Source organism: Aotus nancymaae, unplaced genomic scaffold (assembly GCF_030222135.1).
Source record: "Aotus nancymaae isolate 86718 unplaced genomic scaffold, 86718_ANA_hifiasm-v0.15.2.pri h1tg000036l, whole genome shotgun sequence".
Classification (NCBI taxonomy): Eukaryota; Metazoa; Chordata; class Mammalia; order Primates; family Aotidae; genus Aotus; species Aotus nancymaae.
The window spans coordinates 72494703-72515800 of record NW_026988450.1 but is presented as its reverse complement, the minus strand read 5'-3'; the positions used below and the strand labels follow the sequence as shown (position 1 = coordinate 72515800).

The following is a 21098-nucleotide window of genomic DNA, read 5'->3' as shown; positions in this document are numbered from 1 at the left end:
GGCTCATTATAACTCATTTAACCTTTTTGGCAATCTGACAAAGTAGATGGCATTTTTATTACCATTTTACAGCCAAGGAAACCAAGGCTTGGTGATGTTTGCTTACTGATGTTACAAAACCAGGATTTCCACCAAGGTCCTTTGATGCCAAACCCCATTCCTCTGCTACTTTACATGTCTAAGTGGCACCTTGTTGTGGAAGAAGAAAAGTAGGCTATTTAATAGAGAATAAATGTGCCTTTCCTGAAATATTCAAGAGGGAGCCCATAATTGCTGCCATTGCTCTGGCATTAGTATATGCTTTTGATCTCTATCTATAGGCTGGTTTAGGATAGCTTAAGTAATATTATAGCATAACATGGCATGGCATAGCATAGCACAGCACAGCACAGCACAACACAGCACAGCATAGCAAATAGTCCAGTGAAAAGGACTTGTGAATAGACAGATCTGCGTCTGAAACCAGGCTCTACAATTTACTAGCTGTGGGTAAGTCACCTGCCCTCTTTAAGTCTCACTATACTGAGGCTATTAACAGCATATAACTCTATAAGGTTGCTTTGAAAAACAAATGAAATAACACATATGCAGTGCTTAGTCTAGGGTCTGTTAAGTAGAAAGCCTTTAACTATGGTAGTTGTTAACTTCAACACTGTTTCATCCACAGTAACATGCAGTTTAACAGAAAACATCTTCTGCCCATAGAGAAAATACCAGAGAAGTCCCACAGGCCCAGATTCCTGTAGGAAAAGAAATGCAAAGAAAAGAGAGTCAGATGATGTTAAACTACTTCTGCCCTAGAGATAGGAGTCATTTGTTATCATCAAGAAGAGCCTTGCACCAGCTCCACCACCCTGCTAGGATGATCGCAGTGCATCTATTGGGCATTGGGAAGGCTGCAGGGGGAAGGTGTTATACTGACAGGTTCGATAAATGCTGCTGCTCTGCGTATCACTCCACACAGAGGTTTCCTGTCCTATTTCAACCATCAGTATTCAGCTCAGCACCAAGGAGAGGTCATAAGCTAATATCCTCTAAATGTAATTTAAAATCAGCTAGTAAAAATGGACCGTTTGAGAGACGCTCTACTAGCTTAATGATACCTGTGGATGGGAGAAAATGATAAGAAAAGATCCTTGAGAGGACTGTGGATTTGTCACACCACATATATAATTGATGTGCCAAACTTCACTGTGCCTAGAGAAGGGATGACTTCTTCAGCAATAATTATTGCTTACTAAAACACACCCTTGACTGGAATTATATGAGGCATTCTCATATAGTAATGATGTATTCTGACAAAATATTTTAGGAAAAGGAATATATATATACACACACACATTGTATATACACATTATATATGTATACATGTATTTATGTGTATATGTAGTTATATCCACATACATACATGCATGTACATACACATACAAGATCATATATGACTACACAAGATTATACACACATATGTAGTTTTATACATGTATATATGACTAATTTATTTCCAGTTGATGAGGGAAAGCTCTTTTTATTTAAGTTTTTTCTTTTTTTTAAAGATGGGGTTTCACCATGTTGGCCAGGCTGGTCTTGAACTCCTGACCTCAGGTGATCCACCCACCTCGGCCTCCCAAAGTGCTAGGATTACAGGCATGAGCCACTGCACTCGGCCTGGGAAAGCTCTTTTTAACAGATAAATGCCAACCAATAAATGGAGAAAAAATGATAGATTTTTTATTTTTTTAATTGCATTTTAGGTTTTGGGGTACATGTGAAGAACATGAAAGATTGTTGCATAGGTACACACATGGCAGTGTGATTTGCTGCCTTCCTCCCCATCACCTATATCTGGCATTTCTTCCCATGCTATCTCTACCCCACTCCCCACCCCCTGCTGTCCCTCCCCTATTTCTCCCCCCGACAGACACTGGGGATTTAGATAGATTGATAGATAGCTAGACAGGCAGATGAAAGAAAGGGTTAGAAAAATTTTTTTATAAAACCAATGAAATAATTAATCAAGATCATCAGTGGTTAATAAAGCCTTTGGGTAGAGGTGGCAGCACAACAGGAATTCCCCACAGCGCCATGTTACCCACCACATTTACTATGTAAAGGTAACTAAAACGTATGCATAGAGACAATATTAGAAGTAACCAACCATTAGCAAGAGTTTTCTTTAGACGGTATGCATATGTGTGCTATTTTACCTTTTTGTGCTTTTCACATTTCCTATACATGCGCATTATAATCTCTATCTTAAAAATAATCTTTATGTAAAAATATCTCTCTCCTCTGCTCCTATCTGATCTTGCTAAATATTACTTAAATGATCAATCTACCACCCTCCCTAGCTAAGTTGTGAACTTCAGGATGCTAGGAATTTATCCACTGTTGAATCTTTAGAACCTAACGTATGATTATGTAGCCATAGTAGATGCTGACAGCTGTTTTTCACACCAAACTGGAAGCAAAGAAACCTCCCTTTGAGTTTTAGTTGTTGATGCACCAGGGATGGAATTTACCTTGGCTGCCTGTCAATTTGTGGGATTAACTTTTAAAAGAAATTTTTTGATCTCTATCTCTTAAGAGTGATTTCTTTAAAGGTTGCTTTGAGTAGGATTACTTGGGATAAGGCATACAAAATGCATAGTGCAATGTGCTTTACTAAGAACGTGGTCGCAGATAAGATATTCCCTTTCTTTCTCCCAAGGGTCCCCATCCCTCAGCAATCCCGTGGAACTGATTTTCATTTACTATGAGGACAGCCACATTCCACATTCCACACTAGGAGCTGTGTGATCTAAATGTCTAAATGATACTGCTGGGGGGCAACAATAAGCAGCTTTAAAAATAAATCTGGTAGGTGGCAGTGGCCATAAACAAACCCTCTCTCACCTGCCAGCAACTAAAACCAGACAGCAATGTCCAAAGACTGGCTTCAAAGAATGGGAGGAGAGTGCACACGGAGTTGGAATTAGAGAATGTCTAGGCTGGACATGAATGTTGGAGGCACCCAGTGTAACCCAGTGATTTTACAGACATGGAAACAGAAGTGCCCCCCCCAGGAATGGCAGTTTTCCATTACACCATTTACTCTGGACCACCTAACTTGCTACTCCATTAGGAGAAAGTTATTTTCTTAATAAGGTTGCTGGTTACGTAAGAGGGAAAGAGTGTCAGAGGCATTTGAACCAGAGCAACTCCATCTTGAATAGGACCTGGGTAAAATCAAGCCGGGACCTACTTGGCTACATTCCCAGATGGTCAAGGTATTCTAAGTCACAGGATGAGACAGAAGGTCAGCACAAGATACAGGTTGTGAGAAATGGGAAAGTTCTTTTTCAAAGTTTATATCTTAGACTACATTATAAGGAGTTACAATCTCTCGCTCTATGGCCATTATCCGCTCTTAGCATAAACATATACCCATGTATGTAGATTCTCTAAATCAGCTACGTCTTAAATCAGCTACATTGACTTGCTCTGGCATGTCTAAACAGGACTGGGCAAGCTCCAAACTCTGGTGCGTGTCATTCCTTATTTGGAACTGCCCCCCCAACCCCCCACCACCCCAACCTTCTCCTGACTAGCTTCCTCTTCTTCCTTGTCTTCTTTCTCATTATCTATTCAAGAAATTTCCAAGTTTTCAGCCAGCCGGGTCAAGCATAGAATGTGAGGTCCCGTTCTGGCCAATGGAAACTGGACCCAGCAGCCGGGTGATTGCGTCAGGTTATGAAAGTTATAAATGTCCCTGTCTCCTTTGTTCAAGTGTGCGAGTTGCACCCTTCCTGCAGCAAGTAGACTAGCCTTGCTGAGTGATCCATTGTCTTGGTGTGGATTTTTCCCCACATCATAAACCCGTTTCCAACAGAAACCTTGCTGATAAAACAGGTTGCAGTAAAGAAGCCGGCTAAAACCCACCAAAATCAATGATCAGAAGCTGAGAGTGACCTCTGGTTGTCCTCACTGCTACACTCCCGCCAGCCCCATGACAGTTTGCAAATGCCATAGTAACATCAGGAAGGTACCCTATATGGTCTAAAAAGGGAAGGCATGAAAAATCCACCCCTTGTTTAGCATATCATCAAGAAATAATCATAAAAATGAGCAACTAGCAGCCCTCGGGGCTGCTCTGTCTATAGAATGGCCTTTCTTTTATTCTTTTACTTTCTTAATAAACTTGCTTTCACTTTGCAGACTCACCCTGAATTCCTTCTTGCCCAAGATCCAAGAATCCTCTCTTGGGGTCTGGATTGGGACCCCCTTTCCTATAACAAGAGGACAGAAGCAGCTGGAATACATCCCTTCTGAAGCCCAAAGCAGAGCTTTCAGGACCAGGTTCCATGCTGCTTAGCCAAGGCTCCACTCATGGGCCACTGGTGTGCACGAAAATGAAGTCAATTCTTATTTTCCCTTTAGGAGGTGTAAGGGCAAATACAAATTAAAAATAAGAGGCTTAGTTCTCCCTGTTGAAAACCGGAAGAGATTTCCTTCCTCTTCTTTTCTCTTACAGCATTTACTTTAGAAAAGTTGTAACTACTTCTCTTCTCTTTGAAATGTACATAAATTGTTTTGAAAACTGACAGGCCTTTTGTCTTTAACACCCAGGAATGTCTTTTTCAAGGGTTTGAGAACCACCTCCTTGAAATGTAAACATTAAGAGAATAGCATCCTATATCCCAGTTTCTGTGGGAGGGTAGGAGGCTAACTTTGGTGAGCACCTTGCTCCAAGTTGCAAAACTGCCTCCTGTCATAAAGATTTGAGAAGATTGATTAAATGACACTGCTGGGGGGGCACTGATAAGCAGCTTTAAAAATAAATATTTAAATATAAAGTAAGTATTTTTTAGAAATCTGGCAGGTGGCATAAAGAGTTGAGAAGTTCGTTTTTCCTTCGGGTAAAACTGGTCAGGTAACATAAATGGCCACCTCAATGACCATATGTGTCTAGAACAATGTGTGACAAACGGTGCTGTGAAGTCCTCTTATTTGAGGACTAGTCATCATTTCTCCTGAAAATATGTGTGTAATGGGTTATTGGCTGCTTGGCTATATAAAAGGATGAAATTTCTGTCTTTGCAATCTCTTAGCAGGTTGCTAAGACTAATGACTACTCAATGATAAAACTTTACCAGCTTTTGAGTTGGGAAACTTTGTTTTAAATTATATTTCCCCCAAAAAAAACACCTCAGACTTCAGCTCTATGGTTGATTGCTGACCCCTGGACAGGCTGGATGTCCCTTTTGTTTCTAAGGCCCTCTGCCAGAAGTATGGCGCAGTGGTTAGGACTCAAGAGGATAGAGGCAGACTGCTTGTGTTTGAATCTCATCCTCCCTGACGAGCTGTGTGACGTGAGCCAAGTTACTTAAGCTCTCTGTGCCTCAACTTCCTTATCTATACAATTGGAATTGATTATATATGTATATTTTGCACGGGGTTTTAGCAGATAAATGAATTAATATACATTCAGTGTTTAGTGCTGTGGAAATCTACAAAGATCACCAAGATAAGAACAAACAGAGGCTATTTATCTAGAGCTATCATCACTTAGGTTTGGCAGAGACTCAAAAATAGGGAGAGAGGGGAAGCTTTATCACAAGAAAAGAGAAGTCATTGGATGTGTTCTGACTGAAAGGTCTGGTGTAGGGAAAGTGGAAGCAGACTAAGTAGGGGGACACCATGTGTGATTAGTCTGGGGAACATATTTGGAAGCAGGGGCACCAATCAGGGAAGCTTGCAGTCATTGCCCAAGCTCTGGCGGTTTGGGGCTGTTTGCTACAGAGGTTGTAGCTCTATTGTCATGTGTGGTCTGACCATTGCTGGTTTGTATGTTCAGTCTTTCAGAAGTGGTTCTGGTAGTCGGTTCATATTAGCAATGCTTGTTATTACCACAGTCAGAGCATTCTTCTTTCTGCAAACTTGTGGTTGCCAGTTGCTTCTCTTGTCTGTCTTCCCCTCAAGACAGCAGCTACTTGGATGCAAGGGCTGCATCCTATTTATCTTTGTATTCAGGGCAACCTACCAAAGACCTGCCTGGAGGAGGCTCTCTGTAACTAACTGTTGAAAAATGAATAGCTGAAGGAGCAACATGATCATCTAGACGCAGGAGAAAACTACTTTGACAGAAATGAAGAGCATTTAATTACAAGCCCCTATCCTTACCACAGAAAGTGATATAGGAATTAAGAGATCACTTAGGCAGATAGTAAGAGTATGGGAGTCCTCAGTAAGGCCTTTCTCTGTAAGGAAAAGCAGCCCCAAATCATTTTCTAACAAAGAACAGCTTGTAAAGTTGAACTGCAGACATAGACAAGCAAGCTGGGAGCTTGCCCAGGTGAATGCTGGCAGGAACTAGGGACTAGAGGAGTTCCAGAAGCCTATTTGCATAATAAGATTAGGGTGGGGTGACCAGCCTTCCCCCATACCTGACTGAACCAATCTGTGAGCCCTATGTAAATCAGACAGCACCTTCTCCAGCCTGCCTGCCTATAAAATCTGCTGCAGCCTGCCACCTCCCTGCTTTTTTTTGGATGTTTCTCTTTCGAGGATCTGTTGTTCTCCTTTCTTCTGTCTATTAAAAAAATTTCCACTCCTTAACCCATCCACACATGTCTGTATCCTGAATCTTTCTCAGTGTGAGACAATGAACCCCAGGATGTATACCCCAGATAATGCAGCCATTTCAAATCTTTAAAACAATCTCCTGTGAAAATTCATCATGGCTGATTCATCAGGAGAATCATTTATAAAGTAGTTCAGAGCATGTTGCTAGAGGTTCTATTCTTCTCCCTTCCCTTCTTTTCTTTCTTTCTTTTTTTTTTTTTTTTTTAATAAAGACAGGGTCTCCCTATGTTGCCCAACCTGGAATGCAAAGGTGTGATCATAGCTCACCACCATGCCTGGCAAATTTTTATATATATTTTTTGTAGAGACAGTGTCTCACTGTGTTGCCCAGGCTGGTCTCAAACTCTTGGACTCAAGACGTCCTCCTACTCCAAAGTGCTGGGATTACAGGTATGAGCCACCACACCCACCCCTTTCTCTTTTCTTATATTTACCAAAAGTGTAACCCCTAAGGATTAGATGTTATTATTGACTAAGATATTTAGGCATTTTGAGTTTGAGGCATTTACCTCATCTTGGGGTCCAGAAGGAGGTGGGAGAAGGGAATGGTCAAAAGAGTTTATTACTGAGCAAGGGCTTAAGCAAAAATCTGACATTTATTGAACACTTAATATGTTCCAGGCACACAGATTCTATCTCATTTCAGTGTTGTAACAGTTCATGACGTACATCTTCCATTACTTTCATATTCTCAACCTTTACAGCTAAGAAAGCTGAGGCTCATGGTAAAAAGTTCAGACAGCTGGGAAATAATGGAGGCAGGCCTTGAACCCAAGTTGGTTTTTCTTATTTCTTAAAGGACGGAATCCAAGAGTCACTATTTGTTGTTATTATTATTAGAGATGAGGTTTCACTGTGTTGCCCAGGGTAGACTTGGGCCCCAGGGGGATCCTCCTGCCTCAGCATCCTAAGTAGCTGAGACTACAGATGCGTACCACTGTGCTTGGCCCCAGTCAGCCTTGAGTGCACTGCTTATCTGCTGCCCTGAGGCTGGTCTAGGCTGGAATCTACCCCTCTCATTATTACTGATCACAATCCCTAGGATAATCTAGAAAGCTTTTGAAACTTTTAACACAGACATGCAATTTTTGATGTACGGAAGTCCTTTGTGGGATCTTAAATTATAATATGTGCATGTCCTCATAAAATATGCTTCTCTTTTATGATAGGACTATAAGAGGTGATGTGACTTTAGTGGCTCTGTTAGGTTTTACCTCATGAGATCAAAGACAAAGAGGGATCTTCAAATGGACTCTCCAAAGCACAAAAGCAGAAAAACTCTGCAGTGAGTCAATCAAACCAGACAGTAAATTTGCCACATAAATGTCTCACTTAAGGCCCAGCCATTACAAAACTATCAGACAAATGAATTTAAATCACCATAACCTGACATACCCAGGCTCTGGCAAGGCAAGGACAGCATGGAGAGAAGGTGAAAAATCATGGAAATTGCTACTACTCTGGTACCTAGCAGGTGGGGCTCAGAGCAGAAGCTCAAATGCTTGTATGGATCTTAATACAGTCTAGAAAAACAGACTGCCACCACCCAAATGTTCATCCATTCACCACTGTGTCATCTATCTAAACCTTTTGATGGCCCTGCCTTTAAAATATCTGTCGTCTGTCATTTCTTTATTCCTCTCTGGTGTCTAAGCTGACACTTAGATAATCATATAAATCAATGTGTGCTAATGTGTTCATTTTCAAAGAACATTTACTGAGCACTTCTTATGTGCTCAGTTCACTGAGTAAACAAGAAAAACCTGATAATCTTTTATAGTAGGGTGAATTTCTTAATTATTGAATTAATTGATTCATTCAATACATATTTATGAGTACTGTGTCTTAGGCACTGAAAATTTGGAAAGGGTACAGAAAGTAAAAAACACACCTTTTGAACTCAAATTGCTCATAGTAAAAGAACCATGAAGTCCATAGACAGGTTCAAATCAGTGTGGCAAGAGCTGCAGGTAGGGAACTAGAAGGCAAGCCCATCCAGGTGGAGGACACCCGGGAAGGCTTCTCAGAGGGGACACTGCTGAAAAGAATCTCCAAATATTTAAGGACTAGGAATTTTCTCAGAGAAAAGGGCTAAGGCATTCCAGGCAGAAGGACCAGTCTACAGACCAGATAAGCAGGTGCCCGGGAAGGGGGTCAGGCTGGTTGAGAGGGGAGCAGTGAGAAATGACACTGTGGAGGTTTCTAGAGAGTCTACACTAACCTGCTTCTCATTCACTGGGCAATCCACGTTCATCCCCTTCTGCCTTTGCCATTACACTACCATTGCTTTTTAAAATTTGAGACAGAATTCACATACCAGAATGTTTACCCTTTTACATTATACAACAATTAGATGGCTTTTAATATGTTCAGAAAATTGTACTGCCATCACCACTATTTGATTTCAAAACTTTTTTTAATCACCCCAAAAAGAAACTCCATACCAGTTGCTCCCCATTCTCCTTCCTGGCAACTACTCATCTATTTTCTATGGATTTACCTATTCTGAGCGTTTTACATAAATGAAATCAGACCAGTATGTGGTCTTTCAAGACAAGCTTCTTTTACTTAGCATCACATTTGCAAGGTTCATCCATGTTGGTACATACATCAGTATTTCATTCCTTTTCATGGTTGAATAATATTCCATTGTATGGATATACCACCTTTTTAAAATTCACTCCTCAGCTGATGGACATTTGAGTGTTTCCTCTTTGGGTCTATTATGTATAATGCTGCTATGGACACTCACAGTGATGCTTTTTTAAAGGTCACCAGGAACCTCCATGCCATTAAGTCCAATGGGCACATCTTTGTGGCTTCTTAAACTCTCAGGAGCATTTGACATGGTAACCAAGTGCCCTTCTCCAAAGAGCCTCCTCTCTGACTTCCTCTTTCAGCACATTTTTATTCTTTTTCCTACATCTTGGCCAAGTCCTGTCTCTCCAATTGTGACCCTCTCTGACCACTGTCCACACAGCATTCAGGGGATGTGTTTCCTAGGTGAGGCAGATCCCTTCCCTGCTGGAAACCATGCAGTGGCTTTCCCTTGAGAATGAAGTCCAAGCTTTTCACCATAGCCTTGAGGCCTGTGTGATCGGCTCTAGTGGCTTCTCCACTACAGCGTCATGCATCACACGCTGGTTATGGGAGGCTTTTGTTCATTTGGATTTTAGTTTGTCCAAAGCACTGAACTCATTCCCACCTCAAGGCATTCGCCTATGGAATTTGCTCTGTGGAAAATGCTGTTCCTCCCTTTCCTCTGATGGCTCACTACATTTCATTCATCAAGTTTCAGCTTAATTTCACAGGCACACAAAGGCCTTCCCCTGCCACCATAGTGAATGAAGATCTCTGCATTGGATAAGCTTTGATTCAGCGCTTTGTCTCCTGCCCAGCCCTTGTTCTAAGTCATTACTTCCTTGGAGTATGTATGAGTAGCTATCTGTGGCTTTGCATGTATATGTCTGCGTGTCTGAATTTGACTTTAGACTGTAAGCTCTATGATGACAGAGACCTTGTCCATATTACTCATATCTTATTCCCAGGACCTATCGCTTAATAGAAGCTCAGTAAATATTTGTTAGATGAAGTGAAGAAATAAGTAAATGACATGGAAAATGAAGAGTAATTAGGATTAAATGAAAGAAAAGGAGTCTGTACATATTTCTCAAAATCTAAAGGGATATAAAATATACATGACTGCTATTATATGATCATGCATCTAAATTTACTGCTTATTAATGTACAGAAATCAGAATAATGTCAAAAGATAAGAGTTTGGACACCTGGGCCTTGCAATTCCCATTTCCCAACCTTGTACTATGTTCAGGAATTTCTATCAGACGGTGGTGAGCCTTCCACTGGGAGCCACTTCACGCCTCCATATTGAACTCATCATGGTTCTTTCACTTGGAGTAGACATCTGCTCTTTTTCATCCAGAAAATGCCCTTTCATTGTCCTTTGTCCTGTTTGAACCCTCAACTCCATCAAGACAATTGCATCCCTCCCACCTCTCTGTTCCTTCCCTGCCTTTCACACCTTGGTTATTCCATGCATGATCACTCTGAGAACAGAGGCCATGACCTAGAGCAGAGGCCATGACTCATTCATTTGTGGTTTTATTCATGCATCCAACAAATATTGATTGCCCAGAACCAAGCCCAGAGGCTGGCATGTAGTAAACCTCATTAAGTACTTGAGGGGAACTGAAACTGGCTGAACCCTCCCCAGCAAGCTCACCAATCAAGGGGATTCAATTAAGAATGGAGGGAAGAGACAAACTCTCAGAAAACATAATAAAACTAGACACCATGAGGTCAGACCAGCAGCTGCCATTTTCCCAACGAGGTACAAAGGGAATCCCTGCTTCACACTCACTGGATCCCCAGAGCAGAAACAGAGAAATTGGTCTCTATCCAGAGCTGCTACCAGAAAAATCCTGCCCTAGGTGTGCTTTGCCACAAGGCACTAGAAGCAGAGAGCAGAATGCACTCATCCCAAGGGGAGGCTAGCAGCAGAAAAAAGACCCTGCCATTAGTCTCAGTGCCTATTTCCAGCCTCGCTATGTCATTCCTGCTGCCTTACAGAGGATCAGTGAGGGAGCTGAAAAAACAGGAAAAGAAACTGTCTTCCCAATATTTGTGAAAGGTCAAAAATTCCTGAAAACGCATGCCACACAGTCTGACATGCATTTGCAAGAAGTGGGCAATTCATGGAAGGGGATAAATGGCTCCTCCTGCTGTCACCTTTTGAAAGCATGGATCACTTTTTACATCATGTCTTATATTTGAGGATGAAGGCATAAGGTAATTGCATTGAAATTGTACGTTACTCAGGACTTTATGCATAATCTTAAGAAAGTTGAAAAAAAAAATTAATGCCAGGGGCATAAGTTCAGGCCAAAAGGACAGAAAATCACCTCAACATAGATAGCGAAGTCTTCCTGCATTTATAAAACTTTAAAAATGCTTGCTTCTCAGCAGAATCTCTGCATGAAGGGCTCATGTCATTTCAAGGCATTTTACTTGAAGTTCACAAAATGACTCATTGGAAGAGCACGATGCCCCCATTCCCTCCACCTCCTATAGCTATCACTTACTGTGAGTTCTTTGCTTTTAGAAAAAGGCCACCAGCCACGCACACGTTTTTGCTGGAATATAGAGATCTTGGTCTCCTCACTTGCATTTTCAAACTTGGCGAGATCACAGGCTTTGGCAGACTTAGCTGCTCGAGGGAAACTGTTGAGGTTCATTTCCAGGGTGCCTGTGGAGAGATGACTGTAACAGTTAGGAAAGCATTTTCTGAAAGTTACATAAGAGCTTTCCATTCATCATCCTCATTCATTTACCCTTCCCTTCCTAGTCATTCAGTCAGTACCATATTGGATCACAACTATGTGCTAGGTATTGAGAGTACAAATAGGACTGAGACACATTTGGTGCCATCAAAAGAGTAATCACATGGTAGCAGGTAGCAGGGAAAAACTTAACTTGCAAGCCTCAGTTGCAGGTAACATCACTGCTGGGCACCTCCTCTGTTTCTTGAGCCTGGATTATTGGCTGTAGCCTTCCCCTACTTTAGCACTGACAACCCCATGAGAGCCTCCTCACCCTACTTCCCCCGCTCTTGGTGTTCACTAAACCCCTCCAGGTCAGAGACTAGTCTTATTGTCCTTGTATCTACTCTTCAGGACAGGAAGTGAACCTCAGTGGGTTCCAACACTGTTTTTCCAATGAATGAACATGAGGCAGAGTAAGATATTGCCATGAGTTCTGTATCTCTTTAAACATTTTGTCCTATTATAAATTAATAATTGTTCAACATGAAAAATTCAGAGCATACTCATGGGCAAAAACATGAGAATGGAAAATTGTTTTATAATTTCATCCCTAAAGTGTTGACCACTGCTCTGTGTATTGGGGCTTAGCCCTTTCTTTCTGTCTATGACTGTCCCTTTCTCCTATGCATATAGTTTACAGAAACGAGATTTTTCTCTTTTTACTGAATGCATCCTCTACAACTTTCCAATTCATTAGATATTCCCATATTTTTAACGTTTGCAGGTTTATCGCCTGTTGAGTGTGTAAACCAAAAATAAAACTTTAAGACCCCAAGCATCTGAATAGACTCCTCCTGTCTGCCAAGGGCATTCTAAAATTAACCTGAAAAACTAGTGCAGGACATTGATAGGAAAGGGGAGTCAGACATGCCTCATTACCATTAACATCAACAAAGACCTTAAGACTGGAAACAGACTCTTCAAGTCTGATCATCTATCCTCTCTGAAGCCTGCTACCTTGAGGCTTCATATGCATGAAAAAACCTTGGTCTTCACAACCTCTCATCATAATGCAGATATTCCTTTCTGTTGATTCCAGGTCTTTAATAATAACCAATTTCCATTTGGAAAACCTTTGAATCTGTCTACGACCTGGAAACCCCCACTTCCAGTTGCTCTGCCTTTCTAGACCAGACCAATGTACATCTTACATGTATTGATTGATGTCTCACATCTCCCTAAAAGGTATGAAACTAAGTTGAGGGCTGACTACTTTTGGCACATGTCATCAAGACCTCCTGAGGCTATGTCGCAGGCATGTCCTTATTCTTGGCAAAATAAACTTCTAAATTGATTGAGACTTGTCTCAGATACTTTTTGGTTTACAGGTGATTACTATGTGAGAGGCACTATGGAGTGCTCTTTAATTGTGTTATCACATTTACAGCTCCGCCCCCCTCTACAGTATGGAATATTACTACCCTCATTTTACAACTGAGGCACAGAGCAGACCAGTAATTAGCTCAAAGTTTAATGACCTTTTAGTGATACAGCAAAGATCAACTTCGGTCTTTTGGCATATGTAGTGGTCCATCATACGGATGCACCATCACTCATTTAGCCAATCCCTATTAATGGCTCTTTGGGATGTTTCCAAGTTTCTGCTATCAGACAGTGCTGAAATTATTAGTCTTGTAACTAAATCAGACCAAGCTCTTCAAAAGCTGAGACAAAACCTTAACATTAATATGTGCTTGATAAAGCCACTGGCTTACCCAAGAAGTCATCTGAGGACAGCCTTTCAAAATCCCAAACCTGCAGCACCAACACAGCGGGAGTCTTACACTCCGTCTTCTCTAAAGAGAATATGTTCTCCCTCTTGGTAATGACCATTTGCTTCTCAGCTGGGAGATACTGGAACGGAAACAGGAAGCGCCAGTTGAAGTTACCCTCTCCAGTCAGGGAGTTGTAATGCACGTCTGTCTCCTGCTTGTCATCCTCCAAACCCTTTAACCATCTGAAAAAAGGTTCAAAAGAAAACCCTCAGAGTACGTTCTCCAGGCATCAGCATAATCATGAGCAATTTAGCTCATTTCAGTGTGGTCACAGATCATAGTTTTAAAATCATAATTGGATTCAGTTGGAAGTTTCCATTTTTAACTTGAAAGAGTAAAATAGGGGTCAGAGGATCTGCCATAACAGAAAAAAGACTGATTTCAAGGCAGGGTAGGGAAGGGTCTTCAATTGCTTGTGTAGATCTGAAGCTCCATGCAATCAAGATGGAAAATTCAGGAAATAGGAAGTGAAAGTGTACTCTGAATCTCTGTCACCCTGGGAACCCTCTATATTTGAGTGTTAGAACAAGATTACCCACTACACTGAGGACTCTGACATTGGGCTGCTGTACACCTGTGCCATCAAGCCTGCACTGGGCTGGTATAGAGTCTATACCAGACTTGTGTTGTCAGACCTGTGCCATCAGATATAATTGGTCCCCTCCTCCCTGGTTCTAGGCCTAGAAAGCCCAGCAGGCCTGGATTGGTGTGGCATGGAGGGGGTGAGGGCTGCCTGCACCCATCTGGATTCCAACTCTTGAGTGCAGCACTTACTGTGCAGCCGTAGATAATTTATCTAACCTCCCTGTGCCTGTTTCATCTGTACACAGGAAGCAATTATAGCACCTAGTTTATAGGATTGTTCTGAAAATTTACATGAGATGCTGCCTAAAATGCCTTGGACACTCCAAATTATCTATCATGTTATTTCTTCTTAGTATTATCTGTCTTCCACCTCCATCCCCGGCATAATGTAAGTTACAATTAGTACATCTTTCCCTACTACTTTGTCTGTGAATTAATTGAGAAAATAAGTATTTTTAATGCAAACTAGTTGATAACTTCAAACCATGTGGTTTCTGAAAGCAGACTCCCTCCTTCCCAGGGCAGGGAAGAGGAGAGTGAAGGCATTTCTCTTCACAGAGAAGTGGCACCACTCAGGATATGGACCCAATTATTTAGTTAAAGATGGTGTTCACTCAGCCAATACATTCGTAGTGTCTGTTCTGTGGCAATAAGAGAGCTTGATGCCAGGAGAGTGTTAGGGAGAAACAGAGATGATCCTTGCTTCATGGAACTATAGTCATAGGGGACAGGGGAGAGAGGGATGTAAGTGGCAGAAGTCACCAGAGAGAGATGTGCAAAGGCCCCATGGAAGAAGAAGTAAGGATTCAGCCTTAGAAGGTCTTTCTTCTTAGTTCTTCTTGCAGAGAGCAAGGGGGAGTGTGCTATGAAATGAGGCTGGAGAGAGAGACAAGGGCTAGTTATAGGGGATATTTTAGAATGTATTAATGATTTGAATCTCTATTCAGAGACAATGAGATGTCAAGGGTTTTAAGTACAGGACTGACATGATCAGATTGTGTTTTGAAAAGATAGCTCATGTTTAACACAGAGAACAAATTATTGGAGGGCTAGAATGAATATGGAGAGGCAAATTTGGATGGCATTGATATTGCTGTGATCCCACCCAGAAAAAGATGATAGAGAAAAGGACAATGGTGTGGCAAAGATGGAGATGATGAACAGGTGCTGATGGTCACTTGGGAGGTGAAATGGACAAGCTCGATGGCACATTGGAAATGAGGAAGTCAGTGAGGAAAGAGTCTATAGATTTGGGGTTCTCAACCCAATGGATGATGGTGCCAGTCACTGAGATAAGAAACCCTAGAGAAGAAACAGCATTGTAAGGATGTCTTGTTTTAAGACTTGTTCGCTTTGAGGTGCTGCTTTTGCAGAATCTAAGTAGGTAGACACAGTGGGAAAAGGAGTTGTCAAAAATGGAAATTAAAAGGTGACAACTGAAGCCATTGGTTATTTGAACAACTTGATTCAAGTGAAGTGTTAGTTGAAAATGGCAGAGACAAAATAGTGGGAGATGAGAAGTTGGCCCAGGACAATGCTATGAGCTATTTAACTGCTAGATGGCAGAAAATGAGCTTTCAAAGGATACAAACAAGAAGTGACCAAGGGGATAAGAGAAAAAACAGATGCATGTGATGCTACAGATGTTAAGGCAAGAAAGTGTTTCAGAAAGAAGTGCTTAGGTGTGACAAATGCTCCTTAGAGGGAAATAAGATAAGGACTAATTTTGAAAAACACAACAAAACTATTAGATTTAGCAAAATGGAGAGCACCATCATTTTAGCAAACCTGCTTTGGTGGAATATTAGGGAGAAAGCCAGATTGAAGTGGGAGGGAAGGAGACTGAGAGAGAGTGAACAAACATCTCCTCCATTACATTTTCCAGAAGGCCAGCTTCTGAAAGTCAGCCTGGACTCTCTCAGAATCTTTCCTATTTCAGCCCATAGTGAAATACCTATTTACAGGACACATTCATCTTTCCTAAACTGGTGATGAGACAGTAATTTCAGAGGATCTTAAGTACACTTGTTAAAATCTTATTCATTTTGGGTCATGCTCCTTCTGTTACTCCTGCTTTGTAAAAATTTAACTCACTTCTATATTTTTATTATGAAAAAGATGGGCATTTTGAACCACTGGACGTGGTATGACTGCAAATCACTGATAATGTGTGTACTGGAGACAATACTTCCTGTTTGTGGAAGGCAAAGAGATATAGCGTAATGCTGAGAAGGGTTTTAGTTAAGGTACAGATTTAAATCACCTTTTGTCTGATGCTGTACCACCTCATCCCGTTCCCTGACTAGTGGCCAAAAGGAAGCAGAGCCAAGATGTAAGGGATATATAAAATGCTTCCCTGGGTCTTAGGTTGTATCTTTTCTTTAAATCAATTCCTCTAGCAAACAAGAAGGTCTAAATTTTAGCTTTTGCATTAACTTTACAATCTGCACAACATATTAACCTTTCATTACGACACCTCATCACTCTGCTTCTTTCTGTTTAAAGGTGGATGTGTGACAAATGTCACTGAATAAGTTTAGGTATCCAGTGTTTAACTGAAAGATGTATATGTAAGAGTTCCTCATAAAAATACTTTTATAAGCTAATAATTTCTAGCAAAATGACCAAATAAGACAAATATCAGACAAAAAGTGGCCTTATCTAACAAAGTAAGATGGCTCCTTTTGTGGGTTGTGGGGTTAGTATCCTCCATGAGGCATAGATTCGGTTAGGGTTTAAAAAGGTGAGGATGGGAGGAAAAGGGAGGTTGGGGTTTGCTGATAACCTTACCCTTTCACATAAATATCACTTGATTTTTGGCCTGTGAAGATATTCTCATCCTCTAAGATGACATCTTCAGTGTTCCAGATAGTCACTCTCAATTCATATCTGGGGTGAGAGAAGGAAGCATTAGGTTCATGACCTTGAAAGCTGAGTCAATTGGTGTCTGTGTGGTTCTAGTATTGCCTTTGGTCTGTAAGTTTCCTTAAGTTTGCCAGGTTCAGAAATATTGACATTCAGGGGCTTGGTTCCGTCAGAACCAAGTATCCCAGCTGGAGATCATAGAACCATCAAGGACACAAATTACTCTGAGCAGGTCTTCCTTTTATTAACCAGCATTTTTCAGATGAGGAACTGGAAACTCAGAAGCCCCTCCCTTAAGACAAGGGCTACCACCAGACCCTGGAAGACTGACCAGGTAGATAGTGAGGTATGATTATCAGGTAAGCTGTCAGACACCAGATAAAATGTCAAGATTCTTTCTTCTGCTACCCTGGTCTCTTCCCCTAAAGTTGGGGCTGCAGCTGACATACCCTTTGGGTCGCCTTGGAGAGATGTCAACAGGAGGTCCAGGTTGAGGCATATCCTTGGGAAACATGTCCACCCACATCTGCAGGCGGCCCTTTTTAAGGAAAAAATGTCTTCTTTAGCTTTGGGAGGGGGCTGGGGGGACATAAATAATTGATAATTCATGGTTTTATAAGATCCCTTTAGTAGAAATGGGTATTAAGTATAGCCTGGTAGTTTTACAGATGTCTATTTAGCATATCTGTTGACAATTTTTTTTTTTTTTTAGGAATTAGAGCATAAATTAAGAGTAGGTGATGGGTGAGCATCAACTAGGTGGTAGACATAGTGCTATCTATGTACTTGACACACATTGTCTTATAAACTCTTGCAATATCCCCACTGGGCAGATGTCATTATTCCTGTCTGACAGAGGAATAAACATTTTGCCCATGTTTAATAGTATGTAGCAGAGTTTAGATTCAACCCTTGTGTGTTGACCCCAGTGACCTTGCCCTTTTTGCAAACCCCTAAGGATTAAAAAGATGATAATCCCATCTGTCACAAATATGCTGCAATGTACCTTTATATCTATTATCTCCGTTAATGTTCACCCCAGCCAGGATTCGGTTCTATACATAAACTAAGGCTCAGAGAAGTTAACAAAATTTATCTGAAGTTCTGTGGCTAATTGGTGCAGAAGAGAGCCTCCCATCCATTGCCTTGAACTCCATACATCAGATTTTACCCTGGTACAAGAGATTTAAGAGCCCATGTGAGAAGCCCTGTGAATTCCATGCTCAGCTCTGTTGTATATATCTTAAGAATTGGGTGGATTTTATAAAGACGAGGTGGGGCTCCAGCAGAGCATGAAGATTATGCAGGATTTGGATGAGGAAGGGACTTTGGCTAGAAAAGAATGACTCTTCAGAGGAGGAGAAAATGTAAGCAAAGATTTAGCATTTAGAAAGAAAACCCATTCAATATAGGAAAGTGGGATGATTTATTTTCTAAAGCACATTAATATTCACCCTTAATGAAAAGCCACATCTGACCAGCCAAATGAAGGATCCTAGTAACCAAAAGATTTCAAACACCAGGCAGTGAATTTCAGGAAACAATCATAAGCTTCTACATCTGATAATGGTTTACCCTCTCAACATGCTCCTCCACACATGCAATCACTAGGTCTATATCCCAATACCTATGGGATAGCAAGGTGAGTGTTCCTGACCCATTATAATCAAACTCGCATGAGTTGCCTGTCACATAGTAAGTGAGCCCAGAGCTGGGACAGAAGCTGGCTTGTGGTGTGGACATAGCGTGGGCCAGGGATGCAAATTGCCTGGGCTAAATCCCATCTTTACTACTCACCAACTGAGTAATTTGGAGCAAATTAACTGAGCCCTCTGAACCTCAATTTCCTCATAAGCCCATCGTGAGGCTGCATTAAGGAATAAGAGGAAGGTGACACACAAACCCCTGTTTGTCTAGGAAAATCCAGCTTCATTATTAACAGTGCCCTCACTCACTCCCAAATGGCCTCAGTTTGGATCAACAATTCTATGGTCATCCTAAATAGCTGAGATAATTTATGTAAAGGTCCTAGTAACCGAAGGCTGTTAACAAAGTTTATCTTCTCTCCCTTCTGATTCCTAGCCCAGCTCTCTAGGTATTTTTTCCACACAGCTTCTTCTTGCTAGTTCTTTAAGGTAAGCGACCACCTATTGCTTCTCTGGGAAAACTGTGTGTTTGTATGTGTGTGTGTTATTACTAGGCTGTGTGGCTACAGATAGATTTTGGACAAAGTCCTGGGCATACCCAATGGGTTTTTAGGTTATTCAGATGTCTAGTATTCTTCCAAAAGAGTTTGGTAACTCAAATCATAAAAAGCAGTACTAAGTTGAACACTGACTCCAGGGCAGGGCTTCTCAAACTCAGCATTATTGACTGGATATTTTAGGCTGGATAATTCCTTGTTGGAGGGAACCTATCTTGTGTTTTCTAGGATGTTTAATTTAGCAGCATCCTTGGCCTCTATCCACTATATGCCAGTAGCAACCCCACCAATTTGTGACAACACAAAATGATTCCAGACATTGCTAAATGTTCCTGAGGGAAGAAGGTCAAAATTGTTCCTGGGTGAAAACCATTACTTTAGGGTACACAAGATTAACTTTAAAGGCCAGAAACGTCTTGCCCACTACCTGCTCCATTCCTGGCTTATCTTTGTGGTACAGCGGCCGAGTTTCTATGTGTTCAGGAACCAGCCTACACCCGACTTCCGGGATATCCTCCCAAGAGTGTAAAACCTTGAGGGCCAGGTGTTCATAAGACTCCACTGTCTCATCTGCAGGAAAGAAAGACAAAGAAAGAAACTTGTCAGATGTTGTGATGAGTGGCCAGATACATTTTTAAACACTTCCCTTACAGGCTTATTTAAATGTACCAAGGGTCAGAGTGCAGTGGTTCACACCTGTAATCCCAGAGCTTTGGGAGGCCAAGGTGGGCAGATCACTCCAGGTCAGGAGTTCAAGACCAGCCTGGCCAACATGGCAAAACCCTGTCTCTACTAAAAATACAAAAAGTTAGCCAGGCATGGTGGCATGCACCTGTAATCCCAGCTACTCAGTAGGCTGAGGCAGGAGAATCACTTGAACCCAGGAGGCAGAGGTTGCAGTGAGCTGAGATCACGCCACTGCACTCCAGCCTGGGCAACAGAGCAGGGACTCTCTCAAAATAAATAAATAAATGTACCAAGAAACGGGGAAAGAGAGAAAAAACAGAAAAAAAAAGTAATGTTGGAAAGAGCTGGAGATAGGAGGAAAGGGAAAGTTTAGAGCGAGGGAAACGAGACTGGTTCACAAGAGGACCCAGAGAGCAGGTCTTGGTCCTGGAGCAGTGGCTCCACCCACTCCCTAAGATCTACAGATTATAAGCATGGCTTCAAAGTACTAGAGAGGGTACATTTTTGGAGATATAAATCTGTTTGCTAACATACTGTGAGACAACCTGGAGAATCAGGGTGGCCCTAAGTGAGGTGGTGAAATGGACCCAATGTCCATCCAGAGGGACGTCTTTTGTCTTCTCAAGGTGTCTTGAGATTTCTCTCCTACCAACACCCACCCGCAGGAAACGTCCTCTCATCTGCCATTCTACCAAAGAAGGTTATTCATGATAAAAACTACAGGTGGAAATGATACTCACAAAACAAGACAAAAATTGTTGAAAGAATAAAATCTTGACGAAGCTTAGAGAGGCCTAATTTGATATAGGAAAACTGAACTTGTCTTTAGAAAAAGGGGCCACAATGCCCCATTTTACATGATGTGATCGTGATTATTATACATTGCATGCCTGTATAAAAATGTTTTATGTTTTATTTACCCCATAAATACCTATTACATACCCACCAAAATTAAAAAAGGGGTCACAAAAGAAATCTCCCAATAGCAATAATTACAATCAGTAAAAGTTGATAAAGACA

General features: G+C 41.4%; 1 protein-coding gene across 4 annotated transcripts in view; it reads right to left on the bottom strand.

The window, feature by feature from the left end:
- Positions 1–21098, bottom strand: part of FER1L6 (fer-1 like family member 6) — a 270864-nt gene that overhangs the window by 5837 nt on the left and 243929 nt on the right. For all 4 annotated transcript variants that reach the window (XR_010345619.1, XM_064384567.1, XM_064384568.1 and 1 more), the window contains 5 exons: positions 19819–19961; positions 17638–17726; positions 17114–17212; positions 13679–13920; positions 11724–11887 (listed from right to left, as the gene is read on the bottom strand). Coding sequence is in view for 3 of the 4 variants with exons in the window: in XM_064384567.1 (XP_064240637.1) it covers positions 11724–11887; positions 13679–13920; positions 17114–17212; positions 17638–17726; positions 19819–19961 (737 nt within the window). In the remaining variant the exon portion in view is untranslated. The remainder of the gene's footprint in view (positions 1–11723; positions 11888–13678; positions 13921–17113; positions 17213–17637; positions 17727–19818; positions 19962–21098) is intronic.